The 24,358-nt window shown below is 53.7% G+C and overlaps 2 protein-coding genes across 9 annotated transcripts in view; one reads left to right on the plus strand and one right to left on the minus strand.

Annotated features, from left to right (window-relative positions):
- The window catches only part of LOC120406127 (dedicator of cytokinesis protein 2-like), a 317,936-nt gene that overhangs the window by 177,366 nt on the left and 116,212 nt on the right, over window positions 1-24,358 (plus strand). For all 6 annotated transcript variants that reach the window (XM_039540455.1, XM_039540456.1, XM_039540457.1 and 3 more), the window contains one exon: window positions 2,929-3,024. In XM_039540455.1, coding sequence (XP_039396389.1) covers window positions 2,929-3,024 — 96 coding nt within the window. The remainder of the gene's footprint in view (window positions 1-2,928; window positions 3,025-24,358) is intronic.
- LOC120406128 (INSYN2B protein-like) overlaps window positions 8,586-24,358 on the minus strand; it is a 35,712-nt gene continuing 19,939 nt past the window's right edge. Inside the window, exons 3-4 of one of the 3 annotated variants that reach the window (XM_039540462.1) lie at window positions 18,473-18,547; window positions 8,586-9,054 (exon numbers count right to left, since the gene is read on the minus strand). In XM_039540462.1, coding sequence (XP_039396396.1) covers window positions 8,859-9,054; window positions 18,473-18,547 — 271 coding nt within the window. In that variant the 3' untranslated portion in view covers window positions 8,586-8,858. Of the gene's footprint in view, window positions 9,055-10,942; window positions 11,100-18,472; window positions 18,548-23,143; window positions 23,838-24,358 lie in introns of those variants that run through there. The other 2 variants (XM_039540463.1, XM_039540464.1) reach the window with 2 other exon arrangements.

A 24,358-nucleotide genomic window follows, 5' to 3' on the forward strand; every position in this document is an offset into this window, starting at 1 on the left:
TTTAGAGAGGGTCCCATACGAGGAAAGATTAAAGAGGCTAGGACTCTTCAGCTTGGAAAAGAGGAGACTAAGGGGGGATATGATAGAGGTATATAAAATCATGAGTGATGTTGAGAAAGTGGATAAGGAAAAGTTATTTACTTATTCCCATAATACAAGAACTAGGGGTCACCAAATGAAATTAATAGGCAGCAGGTTTAAAACAAATAAAAGGAAGTTCTTCTTCACGCAGCGCACAGTCAACTTGTGGAACTCCTTACCTGAGGAGGTTGTGAAGGCTAGGACTATAACAATGTTTAAAAGGGGACTGGATAAATTCATGGTGGCTAAGTCCATTAATGGCTATTAGCCAGGATGGGCAAGGAATGGTGTTCCTAGCCTCTGTTTGTCAGAGGATGGAGATGGATGGCAGGAGAGAGATCACTTGATCATTGCCTGTTAGGTTCACTCCCTCAGGGGCACCTGGCATTGGCCACTGTCGGTAGACAGATACTGGGCTAGATGGACCTTTGGTCTGACCCGGTACGGCCGTTCTTATGTTCTTATGTTCTTAAGTGCAGAGTCCTGCACTTAGGATGCAAGAACCCCATGCACTGCCACAGGCTGGGGACCAACTTGCTAAGCTGCAGTTCTGCAGAAGAGGACCTGGGGATTACAGTCGATGAGAAGCTGGATGTGAATCAACAGTGTGCCCTTGGATAAATTCAGTGCCAGTGGGGATAGAACGGTATTCAGAGGGAGGGGACCATAAGTCCTGTGTTGAGTTTCAGTTAGTGTTGCACAATAAGAGGTGTTTTGAGAATCGTGTGCTACTACCCGTGCCGTGGATCCATATGCTTCCTAGCTGATCAGGCTGGTAGGGAAGTACCGGGTATATTGCTAATGGAGATGATCACCTCTCTTAGGGAGGGAAGACTGTCCGATGCTTTGAAGAAAGGAGTGGGATGGTGCTTTCTGTTCCAGCTCCTGATCCAGTGATAGGCTGCAACAGAAACTGCTTCTTATTTGCTTGTAATGTTTTCTATACCCTACAATAATTTCTGGTGAAATTAGTAGGCAGCAGGTTTAAAACAAACATATGGAAGTACTTCTTCACACAACACAGAGTCAACCTGTGGTATTCCTGGTCGGGGGATGTTGTGAAGGCCAAAAGTATAACTGGGTTCAAAAAAGAACTAGATATGTTAATGGAGGATGGGTCCATCAATGGCTGTTAGCCAAGATGGTCAGAGATGCAAACCCATGCTCTGGTGTCTCTAAACCTCTGACTGCCAGAAGCAGGGACTGGAAGAAAGGGGATGGATCACTTGATAAATTGCCCTTTTCTATTCACTCCCTCTGAAGCATCTGACACCATCAACTGCCAGAGTCAGGCTACTGGCTAGATGGACCATTGGTCTGACCCAGTCTGGCCACTCTTTTATTTTCTTATATTGGTGCATGAGGTCACCTTAGGAGAGAGCAGCCATGTGTTTCTAAGGGAACTTCAGGCCAGTCAGCCTCACCTCAGTCCCTGGAAAAATCATGGAGCAGGTCCTCAAGGAATCAATTCGGAAGCACTTAGAGGAGAGGAAAGTGATCAGGAACAGTCAGCATGGATTCACCAAGGGCAAGTCATGCCTGACTAACCTAATTGCCTTCTATGATGAGAGGCTCTGTGGGTGAGGGGAAAGCAGTGGATGTGTTATTCCTTGACTTTAGCAAAGCTTTTGATACGGTCTCCCACAGTATTCTTGCCAGCAAGTTAAAGAAGTATGGGCTGGATGAATGGACTATAAGGTGGATAGAAAGCTGGCTAGATCGTCAGGCTCAACGGGTAGTGATCAATGGCTCCATGTCTAGTTGGCAGCCGGTATCAAGTGGAGTGCCCCAAGGGTCGGTCCTGGGGCCGGTTTTGTTCAATATCTTCATTAATGATCTGGAGGATGGCGTGGACTGCACCCTCAGCAAGTTTGCAGATGACACTAAACTGGGAGGAGTGGTAGATATGCTGGAGGGTAGGGATAGGATACAGAGGGACCTAGACAAATTAGAGGATTGGGCCAAAAGAAATCGAGGGACGTGATCATTCCCCTCTATTCGACATTGGTGAGGCCTCATCTGGAGTACTGTGTCCAGTTTTGGGCCCCACACTACAAGAAGGATGTGGAAAAATTGGAAAGAGTCCAGCGGAGGGCAACAAAAATGAGTAGGGGGCTGGAGCATGTGACTTATGAGGAGAGGCTGAGGGAACTGGGATTGTTTAGTCTGCAGAAGAGAAGAGTAAGGGGGGGATTTGATAGCTGCTTTCAACTACCTGAAAGGGGGTTCCAGCGAGAATAGATCTAGACTGTTCTCAGTGGTACCAGAACAAGGAGTAATGGTCTCAGGTTGCAGTGGGGGAGGTTTAGGTTGGATATTAGGAAAAACTTTTTCACTAGGAGGGTGGCGAAGCACTGGAATGGGTTACCTAGGATGGTGGTGGAATCGCCTTCCTTAGAGGTCAGGCTTGACAAAGCCCTGGCTGGGATGATTTAGTTGGGGTTTGTCCTGCTTTGAGCAGGGGGTTGGACTAGATACCTCCTGAGGTCCCTTCCAGCCCTGATATTTTATGTTTCTATGATTCTAAGGTGTGGAGAGAGAATTCCTTGCTTTAGTCCCGGCTCTCAAACGCCGGCTGAGTTGCTCTTTGAGCAGCCCGTCCCAGCTGTGAGTGGGGTCACCTGACTGATTCCTCTTGTGCTGTCTGTCCTGCTGCTGCCATTGCTGGGGGAGGTCCCTTTTAAAGTGCCAAAGCCTGTGTTTGACACAGCCCCTGGGGCACTCTGATACTCACCATGCAGAGGAGTGTAACTGCCAGGTGTCCTCCCTTTCTGACTCCTGCATGGTGATCCCAGGAGTGAGACCAGCTGCCCAGGCTCTGGACATAACATGTGTCTTGCCTTTCAGAGGAAGGTGAAGGGGCACGTGCAGATGATTCTGGAGCAGCTGCTGCGCACTGTCAATCGCAGGGTGATTGGCCTCGGCCAGGAACACGACCTAAGAGTGAGTACCACTGCTTGCTCCGTGCGGTTCTGGGGGGCTACAGGCATGTGCCCTGGTGAGTGCAGAAGTGTGTGCTGAGTTCGGTGCTGGGGTGGGGAGAGCTCATTAGAGTCTCCCGCTATTGGTACCATTCATCCTGCAGCAGCCTGGTCAGGATGAGCCTCTCGACGTTACACAGAGCTCCTGGAAAATCCATCAGCCCGAGTCCAAACACGGCACATGGGGAATTCATGGTAGGAGCAGATACTGAGGCAGGGAGGAGTCCTGGGTTGACCCTCATGGGGTGCTGGCAGAAGGCTGGGCCCCCTCCCACAGTGGGAGGTTCCTTGTGTGGAGGTGGGGCTGTAGGGACACCCCCGAGGTTGAAGAATGTGAGTTCTGAGGACGGGTGAAGGGAGCTGGGCTCCTTCCAGGAACAAGGATGCTTGCTGGGCCTAAATCACCATTGGAGTTCTGCATGCCAAGAATGCAGAGCGGATTCAATCTCAGGGTTCAACGCATCAGCCAGTCGTAGAGTCTCTGTCTACACAGCCAGTGGGTGCGAGCCTCCAGCCTTGGGCTACCAGGGCTCGTGCTCTAGAACTAGCTGGGTAGGCAGCGCTTTTCAGCATGCCGGGTGTGTCTATCCAGCGGCTCAGGCTGGAGCTCAGGCTCTGAGGCCCACCCCCCTTCCCAGGCTCCAGCCTGAGCCACAGCCTCAACTGGCTATTGGCTCAGCTATTTCAGAGCACTGCTGGGAGCCCTGCTAGCCTGAGCCCGTTGACCTGGGCTGAATGAGAGCCTTGCTTCCGCGGGCTGTAGAACGTACCCTGAAGCACAGCACTGCTCACCTGACGCTCCAGACGTAGGGCCCAGTTGGACTGTTTGGTGAGGAGCTACGAGGCAAGATGGCCCATGGCTCACTCGGTTAGCCGGTGTCTTGATGTGGAGCAGATCTGATGTGCCAGCAGGTGGGGGTGGGGTTCAGAATGAAGAACGAACTGGATAAATTGGCTAGAGATAAATCACTCCCCCTGGGCAGGGGCCAGGGTGGGGGTTAGAAACCAGGGGAGTTAGTGCATGGCACTGAGCCCAACGGGGACTGCCCAGATGCAAAGCACTGGGTCCACGCTCTGTGTCCTGTGGCAGCGGGAAGTCAGTGGGGATGGCTGTAAACCAATGGTGTAGAGGAGCAATGGCCAGGAAGCTCAGCTTGCCTCTCAGTGGAGGGGCCTGCCGGGATCTGAGAACAGTGTTGTCCTCCCATTCTTGGTTCTCCTTGACAAGTGCTGCTGGAGGAAGTGAATCTGGAGTGACGGGCATGGCAGAGTGGTGCTGTGAGGCTCACCGAACCTCTGGCTCTGGTGCGGTCTCTGTTTGGAGGCTGCCTGAGGGTCTCTCCAGCAGGTCGCCCTGCTCGGGTCTGTGCATGTTCAGGCTGCTGGCAGCTCTTGGGTGGACATACCCAGGATTCATTCAGTGCTGCTGTTACACTGATCCCTGTGAGTTAGCACCTTCATTCCCCAAGGTTCAAGGAGTGAACAAGGCTCTTCTCTTTAATGGCTTTGGTTTGATCCTGCGATGGGTTTCAAGTGTATATTTTGAGATATCTGCCTCTTCAGTGAGTCTCTCACAATTGGCAGGCTCAGACTCCCTTCACTAGAATCACTTCACTGCGGCAGCGCGGATGGGCTGTTTTCCTGGCTTGATTTGTGCAGTTTCTCAGGAGAGCTCTCATTGGCCTGCCTGACACAAAGGGAGAGGAAGCTCTTCCAGCACCAGATCACCAACGCTGTCTCTTGCTCATCATTAAGTGGCTTTGTTTGCTGAACTGATTGCGGATTCAGTCCTAAATACTCCTCTCTGACCTTGGGGGTAATGGCCTTATGGAATTGCTTAGCTAAGCTATTCTGTATTCAGTTCTGCCCTCAGTCATTGTGTCAGTGCTGTATATGAGGCAGACAGGGTGTGGCCCAGCTGGTCATAGCATCTCCTTTCATACACTTCTCTCTCCAGTGCTTTTGCGGAGGGAGCTCTGAATCTGCCGGTCTATGACAAGGACCTTTAGAGTGTGGGATCCAAGCAAGTGAAAGAGGCTTGGTGGGGATCAGGAGGGATTTGAGCTCACTAGCATTACATTTTTTGTTTCCCTTGCTTCTGGGTTGTGTATTTTGGCATCCCAGAGAAGTGAGGGCAGAAAGGAGCAGTAATGGAGCTACACGCATGATTTATAATAGTAGTAACGAGGAACTGGATGAGGTCATTAGGGACCAGTTTCAGTACAAAGAGAATCTAACCCTTTGACCTGATCCCAGCCATCTCCCCTTGAATCTTGTCAAGACCTGAACCATCTGAGTTTCAGAAATGCTGTCGTCTGGTAGCCATCTTGGCCTGACTTATCAGCTATATGCTGCCTCTGTACTCCCTGGCTCCATCCAGCGGTGTAGGGCTGCTTCATGACTGGCTGTTCCTAGGTGGTGCGCAACAGTCAGCGTCTTTCCAGAGCCTGTTGTTGCAAGTGAGATTTCCAGCCCGGGTTTGGAAGCTTCTTATGAGCACAGAGCCAAACTGAACCACAGTCTTTGTCAGCGTCATTGAGCCTGTGTGTAATGGGAAGCAGATGGAAGTATGGGGGAAAGAATCCCTGGCACCGTTACCTGGTACATCCCTGAGTGCCTCTGTTTCCCATGCTGGCCTGTCCGGTGACCCCAGCAACCAGGTGCACCTCTCAGAGCTCCCATCCCACCCCTTTAGGAAATGCCTGTCCTCACTCAGGTATCTGACCTGCTCATCAGGGCACAACAAAATAATCATTTGGCTAGGAATGCCGCCTCTTTGCGAAGCCTCTGTTGGCTGTAGGGGCTTGTGAAACTGCACAAGCTAAAAGCTTCACTGATTAGATGCCACAGCCAGAGACCTGCCATCCTGTCCTGGTGCCCAATACATTCCAGGTGAATGATCTGACCCAAGGCCCACAAGCACCCTGAACATAGGGACCCGTGGGACCCTGTCAGCAGCTGCATGACGGGGAGGGGAATACAAGGTACCTAGAACTTCTCAGCTGTGACCCGGTCATCCGCTTCTAAGGAGAGACTGCTCATGGACGCTCCCAAAACCTGCAGGCCAAAGGAAGCTCTTGCCTTCCGGGGTGCTGGGACCTATGAACCATGCACCTGGAATTTCCTGGCTACTTAACCCCACACCAGAGACCTAAGCTTCCCCTCCTCCCTGCCACACAGGGGGAGAAGGGCAAGAATAGTTCCATCCAAAATAAACAGGGTTCCTGGTGGGTTAAGGCCATATGTATGTTGTAGTTCAGGGCAGATTAGGGGTGAGTGAATGAATCACAGAATATCAGGGTTGGAAGGGACCTCAGGAGGTCATCTAGTCCAACCCCCTGCTCAAAGCAGGACCAATCCCAGATCCCTAAATGGCCCCCTCAAGGATTGAGCTCACAGTACTGGGTTTAGCAGGCCAGTGCTCAAAGCACTGAGCTCTCCCTCCCCCTGCAGTGGTTAAGGACAGAAGGCTCAGGGTGGGTTACTGTTATGTCAGTTCCAGCAGGCGCATGCAGATTCTCTGCTGAGCTCCTTAGTCTCAGATGGGTGTAGCCTGGAGCTTGCATGGATCCCAGTCTCCTCCTGGCTGGGTTTGTGACCCTTCCCTCGCGGGAGTTGTCCAGGCTTGGGGTTGCTGTGAATAGTGCATTGGCCATAGCAAGTCTCAGACACCTGCAATGCTGAGACTTCCAATGTTCTTCAGTGAGATAAATTCTGTCACTACTGCAGGGGCCAAGTGTCCCCCTACAGGGGACCAGCAGCTGCCATTGACTTCAATGGGTATTGAATTCTGAGGCCTTCTTGGGGCCCAGCCTCCCTTCCATCCCCTATTATCATGCACAGACAGTATCATTCAGAGGCCTTTGTGCTGCTCTCAGCTGCATGGGGTCTCTGCGGAGCCCTCTCCTTCCCCACTCTCCTGGCCTTTGTGCTGCTCTCAGCTGCATGGGGTCTCTGCGGAGCCCTCTCCTTCCCCACTCTCCTGGCCTTTGTGCTGCTCTCAGCTGCATGGGGTCTCTGCGGAGCCCTCTCCTTCCCCACTCTCCTGGCCTTTGTGCGGCTCAGGCTTGGTTTTTCTGAGCACGGCAACATCTTGCTGACGCTGTGTGGAGCATTAGGGAGTGTTTTCTGTGCCGTGCTCAGCATGCTGACACCACCCACTGGCTGCTTCCAGCCCTTTGATCTGGGACCCTCATTAAACTGACATTGAATTTCTCCTCTCGTGGGCAGCCTTGAAAAAGCTGGAATATTTGAGCTGCTAATTTCTTTCTTGTAATTAGTCAGTGAATCCTGCAGCCAGGGAGCCTCAGCTTCCTTCCCTGCGAGCCAGCTGCATGTGGGAGGGAGAATATAATTTCTAGGTTGGCTTCCCCTCCCTATCCGGACTCAATAGCACGGTGCTTTTGATTAGAGATAGCAGGTCACAAGTGATAAAAACTGGTGGTGTGAAATGAGTTGGGCTAGTCTTGGCTATGTCCACAGCAGGCAGGTGCACACATCACCACTGGTGCTATCTGCTCTTTCATTATCAGGCTCTGCAGAATTTTGAGGAATGGACTTAAAAGTGAATGAATAAGTTTCAGATTTCTGACCAGGCCAGAACCCAGGGCTCACTCACTGGCACTTGCCTATGTCCCTGCTTCCTCCAGTTTCTAGTGTCTGCCTTTCTCCTGCATCCCCCTGCTGGCTGCCTGATCCAGGAAACTCAAAGGTCAGGTTTCTGTCCCCTTTGAGTATCAAGATCTTTCTGATGCTCACATAGCATGGCGAAGGTTTCATGCTGTGCTGCACATGGTGAGGTTCTTTGTGCCTTCAGCTCCTGATGGCAGTGGCTGTGAATCAGCAGGAGCTGCAGCTCTCTGACTAATCCCTGCAGCACGTGATTTCAGAAATCAAGGCTATAAGAAGGTGCTACTCAACCCAGAATGCAGAGGACTTGTTGTCCACGTGACAGGGTAACTAAGCCAGACTGGGGTGGGACAGCTGATGGCCATTGGAGTGAAGGGGAATGGTGCTATGCTGAGGAGAACTTGTAACACAGGCCCCCAACTTTTCTGTGTGTAAAAGACAATTGCAGGGTCTCTCATTAGGCTGCTGAATCAGCCAAACTCTGAGCCTGGAAGTGACAAACCTCCAGGTACTTTTGATGACACTGAAGTGATTGAAAGGCAGCTGCTGGCTGTTCTGTGGAGAGCCATGCCGTAGAAATGCGCTTTTCATTACACAGGGAAAGGGGAGCTCCGGAGGTTGGAAATGCTGGGGGTGCCTGCCCGTGGAGATCAGAGATGGAGGCAGGGGTGTTAACCAGCCATTCAGCTGCACTAAAGGGAGCCCTGCGGTAGACAGAACTCCAGCAGCTTTCAGCATGTTTACCATGCTGGCAGTGACACCCTGGGTGCATGGAGGGCGTGTTATCTCCATGCCTTCTCTGTTAATTACACCCCCAAATACTCCAACCAGCAGGAGCCAATCGCTGCCTTTTTAAGAACAAAAACTTGCTGGCAAGAGCCTGTATAGCAAAAATAGTGTCTCCCTAGAGTTTATTGATTTCTCATTAAGTACAGTGGTGCTCCCCCTCCCGCCCGTTATTTACACAGGGGCCTTAGGATGTTAAACAGGGGAGAGGTCAGAATACAAAAGCTGGTGCTACCCAAACCCTAGCCTCAGAGAGAGGGAGAGCAAGGACCGGAGGGCTTGGTATGTCAGCAATGGAACGTCTCTTTGGCAGTGGGGACCTCACGCTTGTCCTCTTGCCTCGTGATGGGCCTTTGCATCCTCCTCAGGCAGCACCATGTGTCAAAGGAACCAGAAACATTTGCGCCTGGATTTTCTGGAGTCGAGTTTTGCAGGCAGCTTCGGCATCGGGGACAGCTCTGGCCGAGTCGGTGTGGTGGCCCGGGCTGTCGTGGGGGAGCTTTGCCTTGACTCACTCTCAATGCTGCTCAGCACCCGCTGGAAGCGGCCTTCCTGCTGCCGAAAATCATGTTCCACACTGTAGGAGACACAGAACAAAGAAGAAAACGTTAAAAAACATTTCATATAATAATAATAATTCAAGTACAAGCGGTGGTGGAGTCTGCTTTCCACAAGCTACCCCTGCCCTGCCCTGCCAGGATCCACCTTGCCCGGGGAGTTTAGTGTCCATGCCCCTTCAGGCCTCAGTCTCAGCTGAGACTGTTAACAAACTGGGCTGGGGGCTTTTATGATGTGGACACCTGTACTGGCCTGAGACATCAACACATTTCCCACCAGCCGCTGAGCTGATGTCAGATGGGAATGATTTCAGCTCCATGGAGCACTAATGAGCTTACATGAGAGTAACAGTCAGCAGTCTGTCTTCAAAGCCCTTCATGTACGTTAACTAATTAAGTCATTTATAGAACAACTTTTCTCCCACTGGGTCCCAAAGGCTCACTCACCCACCACGCTGGCGTTAGCCACAGCAGCGCGCACCGGGGCTAGAAAGCAACTCTAGCCTTTGAGGGGATGCACAGTTACAACAGACAGTTATTCAATATGAATGTGTGATCAGGGTCCCTCTAACCACTGCTCCACCCCAGCAAGCCCTCGCCCACCAGCAAAGGCTTACCTGGGCCACGCACTGTCCAAAGGGAAAGCACATTCCAGAGCAGAAGGTTCCCCAGTGAGAACTCCCAGCCCCAAGATCGTCCCAATATGACGGCTGGTAGCAGAAATGGCCCAGCTGCTCTCAGCTCAGGGGCAAGCCCTGCTGCAGAAGTCACTGCCCCATCTAGGTGCACCAAAACCTGGACCCCAGATCTCTGGGATCTTTGGTGGGGCCTGTGATGGGGTGTACTGGGCCCTTTGAGACCCCCGGCTGGAGACCTCATGGTCCATCCACACCCCGCCCCAGAAAAGGAGCAGTGAAGGTGGGTCCTCGAAGCCTGCCTAGAGAGGCTGCAGGGAAGCAGCCAATCAGAGCCCACCAGGCTCAGTTAAAAGGAGCTGCAGGGCCAGAGCAGATCAGTTCCTGGTGGGGACCAGAGCAGTAAGGAAGGGGGCTTCTTGCTGGAGCTCAAGGGAGAACCAGAAGATAGGTTCTGGTGGCATTGCCATTTGATGAGGAAGAAGAGGAGTTGAGAACTTCAGCCCTGAGGTCAGGGTGAAGAGGAAGGGACTACATGGGAAGCGGCCCAGGGAAGAAGAGCAGCAGGCAGCTGCTATTTGTAGAGTTCCTGGCTCAGGACCAAAGTAGTGGGTGGGCCCGGGTCTCCCCCACTGGCCACTTGCAGAGTGGCCAAAGCCCCAAGAAGGGAACAAGTTTTGGGCTAGAATTTAATGGGCTCAGGGAGGGGCTGAAGACCCTCAGAGGGTCCACCATTTGTTGGACTTTGTTACCCCAGGAGGGGATGGGACTTGAAGGAGTGACCTGGCTGGAGAACTGGGGCAATAAGAACCATTTAAGGCGAAGAGTCTCCAGGGAGAAAGCCCTGCAGGCACTGCTCTACACCATGGCAGGCACAGAGTCAAAGATAGCTCAGAAGAGGCCAAGAACTGAGCCCAGAGGCAGCGCTGCAGATGCCAAGGGCACAGTGATAGGTTCTGTGGGACCTTTTACCCTGGAAGGGGTTTGTTCATCCATTTTAGACGGTGTGACTCAGCTGGAGGGCGACCATTGAAGGGCCCTCTGACAAGGTTAACCTCCCACAGGGGATGCTGGAAGCAGAGAGAGAGTGAGTGCAGGTTCACACCCAACCAACAGGAGGCACTCAGGAGAGGTGAGTGGCCCTCAGTCACACGGCCTCACAGACGTGGCCACATTCTAGCCAGGGTGACATGAGGAGGGGAGGTACCATGTTCCCTCAGTCCCCGGCAGCCACCAAAGCAGTGAGTAGATGCTCCCTTGTACTTGCCTAATTTCTCTGATTTTTCTGCGTCACTCGAGCACCCTTGTTGTAAATAGGTGTTTAGCGGGAGGGCTGGTGGAGCCATGTCTGACTGAGAGAGAGCCTCGTTTCTGAGAAGGGCTGGAAGATATGACAGGCTGAAAGGGCTCCGGCTCAGCACTGAAGCCTTCTTCCATAATAGCAAGAGAGGGAGAGAAGAAGAAACAACCCCATCATGCCCTGGAACCCTGTGCTGGGAGAGCCTGGTACCAGTCAGCGCAGAAACCATCTAGGTTCCTTGGCAGGTTCCCCTCACCGCCTTTTCCTGATGGTGACGGAAAGGTCATTTTCCCTGTTGAGGGTACCCCTCCCTCATGCTACACCTGCCTTCCATGCTCAGTTCTGACAGGGATGCAGGGGAAGACCCCACCCACGCCCCTCCACCCTCGGTTCCGAGAGTAGAAGCCAGTCCCTGATTACTCCCCCATCTAGGGTCGTGCTCAGGATTCTCTTGGATCAGAGGGTTTGGATCCAGGAACTTTCAGACTCAATCTCACTGCCAGGTTGCAGTTGGAGGCTCACACTGGGGGCTCTCAATCTAAGCCGTTCGCCGTTCCACCCTCAGAACAGAGTTCTCTTAGCAGAGCCCTTTCCAGGAGTTACAGGTCCTAGGCTCTCCCTTACTCTTACAAAGGGTGTTCTCCATATGGGCCATTTGGGACCACAGGAACTGCCATGCTGAATCAGAGCAGCAGTCCATCTAACCCAGTACCCTTCCTCTGGCAGTAGGCAGCACCAGCTGCTTCAGAGAGAGGGCTTGGCTACACTGGAGAGTTGCAGCGCTGGTGGAGGCTTTCCAGCGCTGCAACTTAGTAACTGTCCACACCTGCAAGGCACATCCAGCGCTGCAACTCCCTGGCTGCAGCGCTGGCTGTACACCTGGTCTGCTTGGGGTATAACGAGTGCAGCACTGGTGATGCAGCGCTGCTCGTCAGGTGTGGCCACACACCAGCACTGTTATTGGCCTCCAGGGTATTAGGAGATATCCCAGAATGCTTTTAACTAAATTACTCTCTTTGTTTTGTTATGCTGCCTCTCTTTGTTTTGTTGTGAACTCGGGGCTCCGGGAGCTGCTTATCTAAAAAACAAACACAGCTCCTGTTTGCTGTGATCAATCTGTAACTGACTGTGAACAATCAAATGAGATAACCCACTACCTTGCTGTGAATGAGGCAGGCAGGGGGATGAGTGTTTGCTTGAGGATAGAAACAGCGGGGGCAGGGGGGAGAAAGGGAGTCCGTTGGAGCAGCTGCTTATCTGGTCTGCAGGCTGTTTGCAGTTAAGAGTAAATGAGTGGTCGGGGAAATTTTCAGATTTTGCAAGGCAGGGAGCTGATACACAGTGTCGGCTCCAAAAATCCACTCTCTCTCTCTGTCTCCCCCGGTCCCTGTGACACTCCACCCCACCCCCCTCTTTTGAAAAGCACGTTGCTGCCACTTGAACGCTGGGATAGCTGCCCATAATGCACCACTCCCAACGGCGCTGCAAATGCTGCAAATGTGGCCACACTGCAGCACTGGTAGCTGTGAGTGTGGCCACACACCAGCGCTTTCCCTACACAGCTGTACGACCAGCGCTGTAACTCCCAGCGCTGCAACTCTCAAGTGTAGCCAAGCCCAGAGTTTCTGTTTGATCTATCCTTTCCCTAATGGTTCCTAACACTGTAAGCTGGTGCGCACTGAGCGGATGTGTTCAGAGAACTGTTCGGGATGATTCCAAGAGCTCTAAGACCTGTGCCAAACTTCTGACCCCTGTTGGCTCCGTGAGAACAAAGTATAACGTCTCTGCTTGGGCCAACCGTATTACCTTTGTGTCCAGCTGAGGCGTTTGAGGGCTGCAAAGCAGCTGAAAGTCAGAACACTCATTAAAAGCTGCCTGTGATGTCTCAGCCACAACGGTTGTGGTAGGTGAGCTGCCGGGCTAATATGCTCCTGCCTGTCTATGGACACACACACTGCAGTGGGAGAGCTTCCCTTTGTGAAACCAGATGTGCCCCCAGACACTTGAAAAATGTAACAGACTCCAGGTCATCACCTTTCAGAACTGACCTGCAGCAGATCACAGAGCCAGAGACACTTCAGAAGTCTGTTGCTTCAACAAGCAGAAACTCCCTCCCACAAACTGGACTCAAGGACACAGATGTAGCTGCAAACTTACGGTGCTGATGGTGGCCCTAGCCTCAATCAGAGTGGTATCATTCCTTCTCGGTGTTTCAGATCACACGCGAGTGCCATCCTTACGCAGCCAGCCTCAGCTCAGATTCATCCCTGATGTGGGCACTGATTGTCTTCTGCGTCAGACTGTGAACCTCCTGCTCTCTTTCTCAAGCCACACCCACTGAGGGAGGCCGTTACACATGGTCCATGCTAAGATGGCACCTAATTGCTGAAGCAACACCCGTCTGTGAATCCCCAGGCCTGGCTGCGGTTTTGATGGCAGGCTTAGGAGGCAAATGATCTCTGCGTGCACTCGGAAAGCAGAGACTCTGCACTACCATCCACAGCCAGATGGCACCACAGCTCAGGCTGCCTGGCTGGCTCCCCAGCAGCCCCCAGAGTTAACAAACGAGAGGGAGCTGATGGAATGCACTGGCATCTCCCCACGTAAGAGAGGCTGTGAAGGAGCAATTGCCCAGCACCATCCTCTAGCACCTCTGAGGAGAGAGCAGACACCACATGTGGGCCTCTTTCCCCCTCTTACTTCCACAAGAAGCAGGTTCCGGCTCTTTTCTGTGGGCTGCAGGCATTAGAAGTCGACAGCTGCTCATAATGCCCCAAGGTATGTCCTTGCAGCAGCACGTTACCCCTTTCCTTACTGAGGATGGGTGGGTGCCCCAGACCTTTGAGTGTGGTGGAGGAGTGAAACCTGACTGGATCCCTGAGTGACCACATGCAAGAGCTGGGCTGCGTTAGTCTCCAAAGTATCCTGAGGGCGTGGATACTGTACTGCCCCAGGCGGCAGAGAGCTCCCACGGAACAGAAGAGAGCGCATGCTGCTTGCTAGATGTGTTTGAGGTGCTGGCATAACAAAGCCACATGAAGCCCTATCTAGTTCCTGTTGTGCAGGGGACGCCATGACTGCCCCTACAGCCCATGCCCAGGGCTCTCCCAGCCTTTCCCTGGGAAGTGATGTCCCAGCCATGACCCAGCTGGGGAGTTTTCCTCAGACTAGGCCATTTTCCACCTTTAAGTCCCATTACACCCCCTTGCATCATACGGAATTCCTCTCTGACTGCAGTGCAAACACAGCAGGAGGATGGTCTGCCCAGACAGGCGTGGGTGTAAAGTAAGGCACAGACAGATTGGTTGGTTGCAGGGAGAGCTCTCGCTGAAATCATCTGTCACCATTGGTGGCACCCTTCCTAGGCCTGGTGAGGGATCTGGGGGCCAGCAGGAAACACTGCCTGTCTTCTCTGCACATCTCAGTGAGGGGAGTCTAGGGTAGGAGAGCTACTGCTTGTGTCTGTGTCCCCTCGCACTGGCACAGAGGGGGTTGGGGCTAGGGCACTGCAGCAGTGTTGAAGCACCGTCTCCTGGTAGGTCACTTTAGCTCTGCCTTCCCACCAGCTGAGTACTCGCCACTGTCAGGAGTGGAGGCCAGGAGCTCTCCCCTCTCCAGCACTTGTCTTGCTTCCTCAAAGCTGTCCGTGTCCTTGCAGCAGTGTGGCTGCTGCTCCAGAAGGGAGTGTAGGTGAGGCCCTAGGTCGCTTTGTCCCTCTCTTGTGCCCAGAGGGTCCAATACAGGCTTCAGAGGTGCACCGTAGTGATCCTTGACAGATCCCAGGTCAGTGGCCACAACGCCTCCCGTCACCCTACTCTCTGCTTCTTCAGGCCCAAGACTCGAGTGTGTCATGGCTGGAGCAGCAGGAATGCAGGCTTTTGGGCACTAGCCCTCTGCCTAACATCCCTTCTGCACTCCAGCGAGGATGGAGACTCGCCCCAGTGAGAGGAGCCAGGTCCCTGCCCTGCCCCTTTGGGGAGTCAGATAAGAATGGAGCGAGAAGAAATTCTTCCTCTGGCCTTATGGCCTCTGGGGCTGCGGAAGCGGTGTGTAAAGGGTTAATGTATGTCCTAATGACTGAAGGGAGCTTTGCACACCCCATGCTCTGGCTGATCCACCCCCAAAGCTGCCCCCCGCATGCTCTTCCCCTTAAGGAACTGAATCCTGCGGTCTCCCAGCTGATCACAGCCATTGTTCTATCTATAGGCAGTAGAAGAATGGCTGCTGTTAGCAGGTCCCCCTGTGAGGGTGAGGAAGGCATTCTCTCTCTGGGCCTCAAGGCGTGTTAGCCCGGCTCCTGTGCATGTCTGCTGTGTGCGACTGTGAGCTCCTCCGGGCTGCACCAGCACCGTGGGGCCTTGATCTTAGCAATGCCAATAATAATAGACTGAGCCTTTGCCACTGTAGCCAGGGGCTTGAGGAAATGGAGATCTGGAGTGGCCAGAGGGAATTCCCGTCTCCACCATTAACCCCTCAGCTACGGCACTGATCTCCACTAACCCAGCCTGCTCCTTACCCTGATGTCTCTTCTGTACAGTGTGACAGTCACCCAGCATTCCTTGCAATAGAACCAGACTCCCGGCGTCTGGGAAAGGTCACAGGGTCCAGGCACAACGCTGCTCTAGTGTCTGTTGCCTTGTGCCTGTGTGGGTCCTGCTGGAGCACTTGGTTCATCATGTGGATGGCGGCTGAGCCCAGAGGGAGTCCATAGCCAGAGACAAGTTACACAATCCACCTCCCGCAGCTGTGACATCTTTCCCAGCTGCCGCGCCCACGGAGACAGACCTGTCAATCCCAGTTAGCACTGAAATCCCCCACTAGCTACACAGGAGGAGTTTGCTGTTAGCTCTGGTGTACGCAAGCACAGAGCAAGAGATGCAGACACAACAAGGCACCTCCAAAGAGAGACGTGCACCCAGTGCAGCAGGGCGAGACGCCCGCCCACAGAGATGGACAAGAGACAGAGTCCTGCATGCAAAGAGAGGTGGGGCAGACGCGCACCCACATGAACACGCAGCATTGCTCAGAGACCCCCCCCATCAGAACGCCATTCAGCCTTTAGTGACCCTAACCAAACAAACGTCATTAATGGTCAAACGTGCACATGCACAGAGAGAGGGGGCGCCCAGACGTGGAAAGACCCTTAGCCACATGCACGGGGACACCCGGCCTGACACGCACAGTGAACAGCTGAGAGTACCCCCCTCCCACAGGCTAATGGGGACAGTGTCCCTCGGCCCGCCCTCCCTCACAGGCCAAGCAGCGGCTGTCCCCCTTCCCTCCCCCTTCCTCTTGCTTCTTTGCCATGGACTGAGGTGGAGCTGTGGAAAGAGGGAGATGGAGACAGGCACTCCCTTGCCCCCAGGCACAGAGGACTAAGAGCTGGGCCCCTGGGATCCCAAACTCCACCCACTAGGGCCCATGGCCCAAGGAGGAGGCATGTCAGGGCTGGGGGAGTGCCTGCCACAGCGGAGAAGCAGCACAGGCGGATGGGGCTCAGCAGGAGGTGACAGTTTGCGAGGGGCTGTCACTTCCCATGCAGAGCTTCGCATGGCATTTACCAACAGCCTCACTTTCCAGCAAAGGCTCTTTCGCTCAGTCAGATGGGAGGGGCACAGAGTGCTGGCCAGTGAGAGGGGAAGGAGGCTTAGGGAGCTCCCCAAACAGACATGCAGCTCTGCTGATGCCCCTTGATCTCACCCCTCAGAGCCCCCCTATTCCAGCCGTGGGCTCCCCACACAGACATGCAGCTCTGCTGATGCCCCTTGATCTCACCCCTCAGAGCCCCCCATTCCAGCCATGGGCTCCCCACACAGGACACAGATTTTAAAGCCAGCAGGAACTATCATGATGAACCAGTCTAACCTGCATCACACAGGCCAGAGCAGTTCATCCAGTGACTCCTGCATCAAGCCCAGAACTTCTGGTTGAGCTGGAGCATATCCTGTGGCAAGAGAGCCATCAAATCTTGATTTAAAGACTCCAAGCGACCGAGAATCCACCATATCCCTGGCTACGCTGTTCCAGTTACCCTCACGTAAACGTGTGCCTTAGTGTACTTCGAATTTGTCTCGCTTCCAAGCATTGCAGCCACTGGATTTCCCAGGCCTGCTGACTCGGACTCCTGGGGCTCGGGCTGCAGGGCTGTTTTAATTGCCATGTTCCAGTTTCCGATTTGAATTTGTCTAGCTTCAGCTTCCAGCCACTGGATCATATTTACCTTTGTCTGCTAGACAGAAGAGCCTGTTAGAAGTATTTGGTCCCACTGTAGCTCTGCCGATGCTCCTCAATCTCAGCCCACAGCCTTACCCCTGCCATGTCAGGCCTAGCTTTGCCGGGCACAAAGGCACAGCTGAAAGTTCTTGAGTCTGTGCACTAAGTGCGCACCCCTCCTGTGTGCCTGGCCCGCTTTGAGACGTAGAGCGTGGCTTCTACTGTGCAGCAGACAAAGCTGAGCATGATCTCCCCAGTGACTCAGCTACAGCTGACAAGACTTCCTTGCACTGGGCTCTTCCATCTGAGTGCATCAGGCCTGCAATGGCCTTCCTGGGATACATCAGCACCTCTGTCCTTCACCTGTCTCCCACAGGCCAGGACTCCCCTGGGCATAGGGGCCTGTTGAGGAACCGTTAGGGGGTGTCTGTTTGCACATTGCTCCTCATCCCCTACTTTCATAGGTGCTGACTCCGTGGTGCTCCAGGATAGATGCTGAGCACCCACCGGCAGCCCCCCTACCAGCTCCCCTCACCCTCCCAGTGCTTCCCGTCCGCCGGCAGCCCTGCAGATCAGCGCCTCCTCCTCTCTCCCTGTGCCTTCCACCCACTGTGAGCAGCTGTTTCGCAGTGTGCAGGAGGCTGGGAGGGAGGAGCGAGGATGTGGCATGTTTGGGGGAGGGACAGAACTCAGCAGGAAGAGGTGGGATGAGGGTGGAGCCTTGGGGGAAGGGTGGAGGGTGGGGCCCGGGGACAAGCCCCCTCCCCGCCCCCCCAGCACTTTGGAAAGAGAAGGACATGGGAGCCAATTTTTTCCCCAGATCCCTAGGTGGCCCCCTCAGGGATTGAACTCACAACCCTGGGTTTAGCAGGCCAATGCTCAAACCACTGAGCTCTCCCTCCCCCCAGGGGGAGATCATGTGCGTGTGAAACACAAGGGCATGTTGGGTCTGAAGTAAGGGCCATTGGAGAGGCAGCGTGACCCCCCCCCTGCCCCTGGAGGGCTCTGTAACTGGCACTGCTCCACATCGTGGGGTTTAAGGGGGCTGCTCCCATTCCCTCTTGCTGAGAGCCCAGACTGCTGCTGACCCCTCACAGAGTGCGGCGTCCCTGCGGGGTGCTTTGCCCTCTCCCAGGCCAGGCTTGCTGGTCTCTGAAGGGTCCCCAGCGCTAACTGCCAGTCACTGCAGGAGGGAGGCCAAACGGGGAATTCTGCTACAGCCTTGGTCGGTGGAGGCAGGAAGGGAGCCAAGCTGGGGACCCCTCCCAGGGTTGGCGAGGTGGCTCTTACCTGTAGATGATGCAGGCGCAGTCCCGGCAGGTCCCACAGTTGGCGATATCCTGCCCTGTCCGGTATGAGTGTCGCCTACAACAGAGCAGAAACCCCATGAGCAAGGAGCCCTGGGGTTGCTGTTCCCAGTGTCTCTCGGACCCCTCCCTGTAAGAACTCCCCAAGGGTCTGTGACATCACTCCGTTGCCATAGGTAGGATAGCGACGTCAGTGAGGCAACACAGCAGCAGCCAATGGGCCAGCGTGATCGGAAAACTTCCTGGAGAACTACAGATGGCAAGAAGGCAACAAGGGGCATGGAGAGCATCCTGAGGGAGTGTCACACGAAGAGGGGCTAAGAAAGGGGGGCTGAGCAGCCGGACCACAGGCAGCAGAGCTGTGGGTGGGGTGGCAGCATCACTCACAGCTTTTGGAGAGGAGGCAGGGAAGCCTCCAGGAGCTTGCCTATGGGAGGGGAAGGCTGGGTTATAGGAACCCAGGACTCCTGGGTTCCACCTCTCACTCTCTCCAGGCAACCTGCCACTGCTTTCTCCTCAGCACAACAGAGACAGTGGCTCAGACCCCTCTCTGGGAGGTAATGCCAGTGTGAGCAGAGGGTTAGGATGAGCCTGTGCCACTCATACTAGATGGTTTGCATAGATTCCCAGGCCAGCAGGGGCCGTTGTGATCAGCTAGTCTGACCCTCTGTATAGCACAGGCCAGAGACCAGCCCCACAATAATTCCCAGAGCAGAGCTGTTAGAAAAACAGCCAATCTTGCCTGAGAGATTGCCAGTGATGGAGAATCCACCTCCACCCTTGGTAAATTGTTCCAATGGTTAATTATTCTCATTGGCAGAGGTGAAAGTAAGCCGGTCTGGTCCAGTCCGGTGTACCATCAAGAGCTGGTATGCCGTGCTGGACTGGACCGGCTTCCCAGGCAGTGATTTAAAGGGCCCCGGACCTTTAAATCACCGCCGGAGCTCCAGCAGCCGGGCTCAGGTGGGGATTTAAAGGGCCCGGAGTTCCAGCTGCTGTGGGGAGCCCTGGCCCTTTAAATCACCGCCGGAACTCCGGCAGGAACGTAACGGGCCCGGCACTCTGGCCACTGCGGCGAGCCCCAGGCCCTTTAAATCACCACTGGAGCTCTGGCAGCAGGGCTTGGGCAGTGCTTTAAAGGGTCTGGGGCTCCCCACAGCAGCTGCAGCCTCTGGCCCTTTAAATCCCCACCCGAGCCCAGCTGCTGGGCTCGGGTGGGGATTTAAAAGGCCCGGAGCACTGTGGTGGCCGGAGCCCCGGGGCTCCCAGACACCTCTGCAGCTGGTAGTTCCGGGGTGATTTAAAGGCCCTGGGGCTCCCAGCCACAGCCACAGCCGGAGCCCCAGGGCCTTTAAATCTTTAAAGGCCCCGCCTCTTCTGGTTGAGGCCACGCCCCCATTCAGGACTCCAGTGTACCGGTAAGTCCTTTCAGTTACTTTCACCCCTGCTCATTGGTAAAAGTTTATGCCTTATTTCCAGCCTGAATTTGTCTATGTTCAACTCCCAGCCATTGGATCGGGTTATACATTTCTCTGCTGGACTGGAGCCTCTTATTAAATACTTGTTCCCCATGTGATACTTCTAGAGTCCCTGCTCCCAGGATAGAGTGCCCCACCCTGTAAGTGTGGCCTAGTTCTTGTTGCTAGATGTACGTGTTCACATGTAGCCATATTAGAATGTGTATTTTTCATTCGCATACAGGTTGCCAAGGGATCCCGCTCGCTCTCTAGCAGTGACCTGTCCTTTTCACTATTTACCACTCCCCCATGTTTGTATCATTTAGTTTTCAGTGCAGGGCCAAGCTGAGTTAGTATCATAGAATCTCAGGGTTGGAAGGGACCTCAGGAGGTATCTAGTCCAACCCCCTGCTCAAAGCAGGACCAGCCCTTCCCTGACTCAGAACAGACTTTGTGCTTCTCACCAGGTTGCAGATCAGGGTGGTAGGAGCAGGGGCAGCTCTAGCTTTTTTGCCACCCCAAGCACAGCAGGCAGGCTGCCTTCGGCGGCACGCCTGCGGGAGGTCCCCGGTCCCGTGGCTTCGGCGGCACGCCTGCGGGAGGTCCCCGGTCCCGTGGCTTCGGCGGCACGCCTGCGGGAGGTCCCCGGTCCCGTGGCTTCGGCGGCACGCCTGTGGGAGGTCCCCGGTCCCGCGGCACGCCTGCGGAGGTCCCGGTTCTGTGCCGGCGGCACGCCTGCGGGAGGTCCCGGCGGCACGCCTGCAGGAGGTCCCGGTCTCGCGGCGGCACGCCTGTGGGAGGTCCCCGGTCCCGTGGCTTCGGCGGCACGCCTGCGGGAGGTCCCCGGTCCCGTGGCTTCGGCGGCACGCCTGCGGGAGGTCCCCGGTCCCATGGCTTCGGCAGCACGCCTGCGGGAGGTCCCCGGTCCCGTGGCTTCGGCGTACCCGCCGCCAAATCCGCAGGACCGGTGGACCTCCCGCAGAAACGCTGCTGAAGGCAGCCTGACTGCCGTGCTCACAGTGACCGGCAGGGCACCCACTGCGGCTTGCCGCCCCAGGCACGCGCTTGGAAGGCTGGTGCCTGGAGCCGCCACTGGGTACATGATCACCTACATGATCACCCTGCTGTAGCTCCTCCTCATGGCAGCTTAGCAGAAAACCTGGTGGTCCTTCGCACTCTGAGGAGCCTGTGGCCTGTAGAAAGCCTGGAGTGAACCCCGCCCCAAACACAACACACTTTGTACATGTGCCCTGCATAGCTGATAGTGCAAGAAGCATGGAGACAGCCCCTTGTTGGTATAATGTAGCATTTGTGGGATGAGGAAACCATTAGAAGGATCAAGCTGGATGGACAGTGTGATAGATCCAGGCCAGTTGGGAACAGCAGAGTAGTAGAAGGGAGATCTACTGGTCACTGGATAAGCAGTTTTCTGTTCCCTGAGTGACCAGAGCAGGGGCTGCTCTAGGCTAATGAGAACACTTGACTCCAATTAACCTGCTAAGAGTCAGGTGAGACTATTAAGCACCTGACTCTAATTAAGGCCCCTCTGATGCTATAAAAGGGCTCACTCCAGTCAGGCCAGGGGAGCCAGAGGAGAGGAAGTGTGTGCAAGAAGCTGAGAGTGAGTAGGCATATTGCTGGAGGACTGAGATGTACAAGTGTTATCAGCCATCAGGAGGAAGGTCCGGTGGTGAGGACAAAGAAGGTGTTGGGAGGAGGCCATGGGGAAGTAGCCCAGGGAGGTGTAGCTGTCGCACAGCTGTACCAGGAGGCACTATAGACAGCTGCAGTCCACAGGGCCCTGGGCTGGAACCCGGAATAGAGGGTGGGCCTGGGTTCCCCCCAAACCTCCCAACTCCTGATCAAACAGAGGAGGAATTGACCTGGAATGTGGCTTCTACTAGAGGGGAAGGTCTCTGGGCTATTTCCTGACCTGCAGGGTGAATCTGTGAGGCGAGCAAATCTGCCGATAAGCGCAGGACCCACCAAGGTAGAGGAGGAACTTTGTCACAACCGATAAAGTCAGCAGCTGGACTTGCCAGCCTGGGTCAGCCCCATGGCCCATCTAGCCCAGTCTCCTATCTCTGACAGGGGCCAGGACCATTTGCCTCTGCGGAAGGTGTAAGAAACCTTGCAGCAGGCAGAAGTGGGGTCATCTGCTCCAACTGTGGTCTCATCCAGCCCACAAGGTGATAAGCCCTGCCTCAGGGCTGGAGCCAATCCATTCCAGGACTCGCTTCTGAGCATCAACTATTCACACGCACGAGTACATTCCTCTGTTCTCCACACAGATGCCCAGCCCCACTTTAAATCTGAAGTTCTTGGCCCTAACACCATCCTGTGGCAGAGAGTTCCAAAAAATAATTAGTGTGTGTGAAAGTATTTCCTTTGATCGGCTTGAATTTCCCCCATTCAGTTCCATTGCCTGCCATGTGCTGTGAACCAGGGAGAACAGGAGCTCCTGCTTCTCCCACCCATCTCCAGCCCATTCAGTATTTTATAGCCCAGTCTCCTCTCTGAAGGAACAATACCAGGCTGGTCAGACCCTCATGGGAGAATTTCTCCAAGACTGAAATCATTCTTGTTGCTCCTTCATCTCTGAGCTCCCCCTAATGCCGCAGTACAGCAGGTGAGGTGAGATGGCCAGTACGGCACACAGTATCCAGATTCATGTTAAATGCCAAAAGGCTAGCAGTGATCACGACTAACACAGTGAACATCAGTGTGAATGGGGTAGGACCTGAGGCTAAAATAGGGAAAGAACAAGTTAAGAATTGCTTAGACAAGTTAGATGTTTTCAAGTCAGCAGGGTTTGGGGAAATACATCCTAGAATATTTAAGGAACTGGCTGAAGAGATCTCTGAGCCATTAACAATTATCTTTGAGAACTTGTGGCGGACAGGAGAGATCCCAGAGGCCTGGAAAAGGGCAAATATAGTACCTGTCTATAAAAAGGGGAATAAGGACAACCCAGAGAATTGTAGACCAGTCAGCTTAAATTCTATGCCCATAAAGGTAATGAAGCAAATAATCAAACCATCAGTTTGTAAGCACCTCAAAGATAATGAGGTGATAAGTAACAGTCAAAATGGATTTGTGAAGAACAAGTCATGTCAAACCAAGAAGTCTTGTGGACGAGGGGAAGCAGTATATGGGATATATCTCAACTTTACTAAGGCTTTTGATAGTCTCACATGATCGTCTCTAAACAAACTAGGGATATAGATCATAGACAAACCAACAATAAGGTGGGTACACAACAGGTTGGAAAACGGTACTCGGAGAGTAGTTATCAATGGTTCACTGTCAAGCTGGAATGGCATACTGAGTAGGGTCCCATAGGGATCTGTTCTGGGTCTGATTCTAGTCAATATCTTGATAAATAATTTGGACAATGGCATAGAGATCACGCTTATCAAGTCTGGGGATGGTGAGACCAAGCTGGGAGGGATTGCAAGTGCTTTAGAGGATAGGATTAGAATTCAAAATGATCTGGACAAACTGGAGAAATGGTCTGAAATACATTGGATGAAATTCAATCAGGACAATGCAAGGTCTTCCACTTAGGAAGGAACAATCAGTTGCCCAAATACAAAATAGGCAATGACTGTCTAGGTAGGAGTGCTGTGAAAAGGGATCTGGGGGTTCTAGTGGATCAGAAATGAAATACGAGTCAACAATGCAACACTGTTGCAAAAAAAAAAGCGAACAACATTCTGGGATGTATTAGCAGGATTGTTGTCAGCAAGACACGAGATGTAATTCTTCTGCTCTACTCAGCACTGATAAGGCTTCCACTGGAGTATTGAGTCCTCTTCTGGGCATCACACTTCAGAAAAGGTGTGGGCAAATTAGAGAAAGTCCAGAGAAGAGCAACAAAAATGATATGACCTATGAGGAAAGATTGAAAACATTGGGTTTGTTTAGTCTGGAGAAGAGAAGATTGAAGGGGGACGTGATAACTGTCTTCATGTAGGTAAAAGGTTGTTATAAAGAGGAGGGTGACAAATTGTTCTCCTTGTCCACTGAGGACAGGACAAGAGGCAAAAACTGCAGCAGGGGAGGTTTAGGTTGGACATTAGAAAAAACTTCCTAACTGTCAGGGTGGTTAAGCACTGGAACAAATTACCTAGGGAGGTTGTGGAACCTCCATCATTGGAGATTTTTAAGAACAAGTTAGACCAGCGGTGGGCAAACTTTTTGGCCCAAGGGCCACATCTGGGTATGGAAATTGTATGGCGGGCTGTGAATTCTTACGAAATGGGGGTTGAGGTGCAGGAGGGGGTGAGGGCTCTGTGATAGGGCCAGAAAAGAGGAGTTCAGGGTGTGGGAAGGGGCTCAGGGCTGAGGCAGGAGGTTGGGACACAGGGGTGTGGGGGGGCTGGGGATGAGGGGCTTGGGGTGCAGGAGGG

Source organism: Mauremys reevesii, linkage group 5 (genome assembly GCF_016161935.1).
Source record: "Mauremys reevesii isolate NIE-2019 linkage group 5, ASM1616193v1, whole genome shotgun sequence".
Classification (NCBI taxonomy): Eukaryota; Metazoa; Chordata; order Testudines; family Geoemydidae; genus Mauremys; species Mauremys reevesii.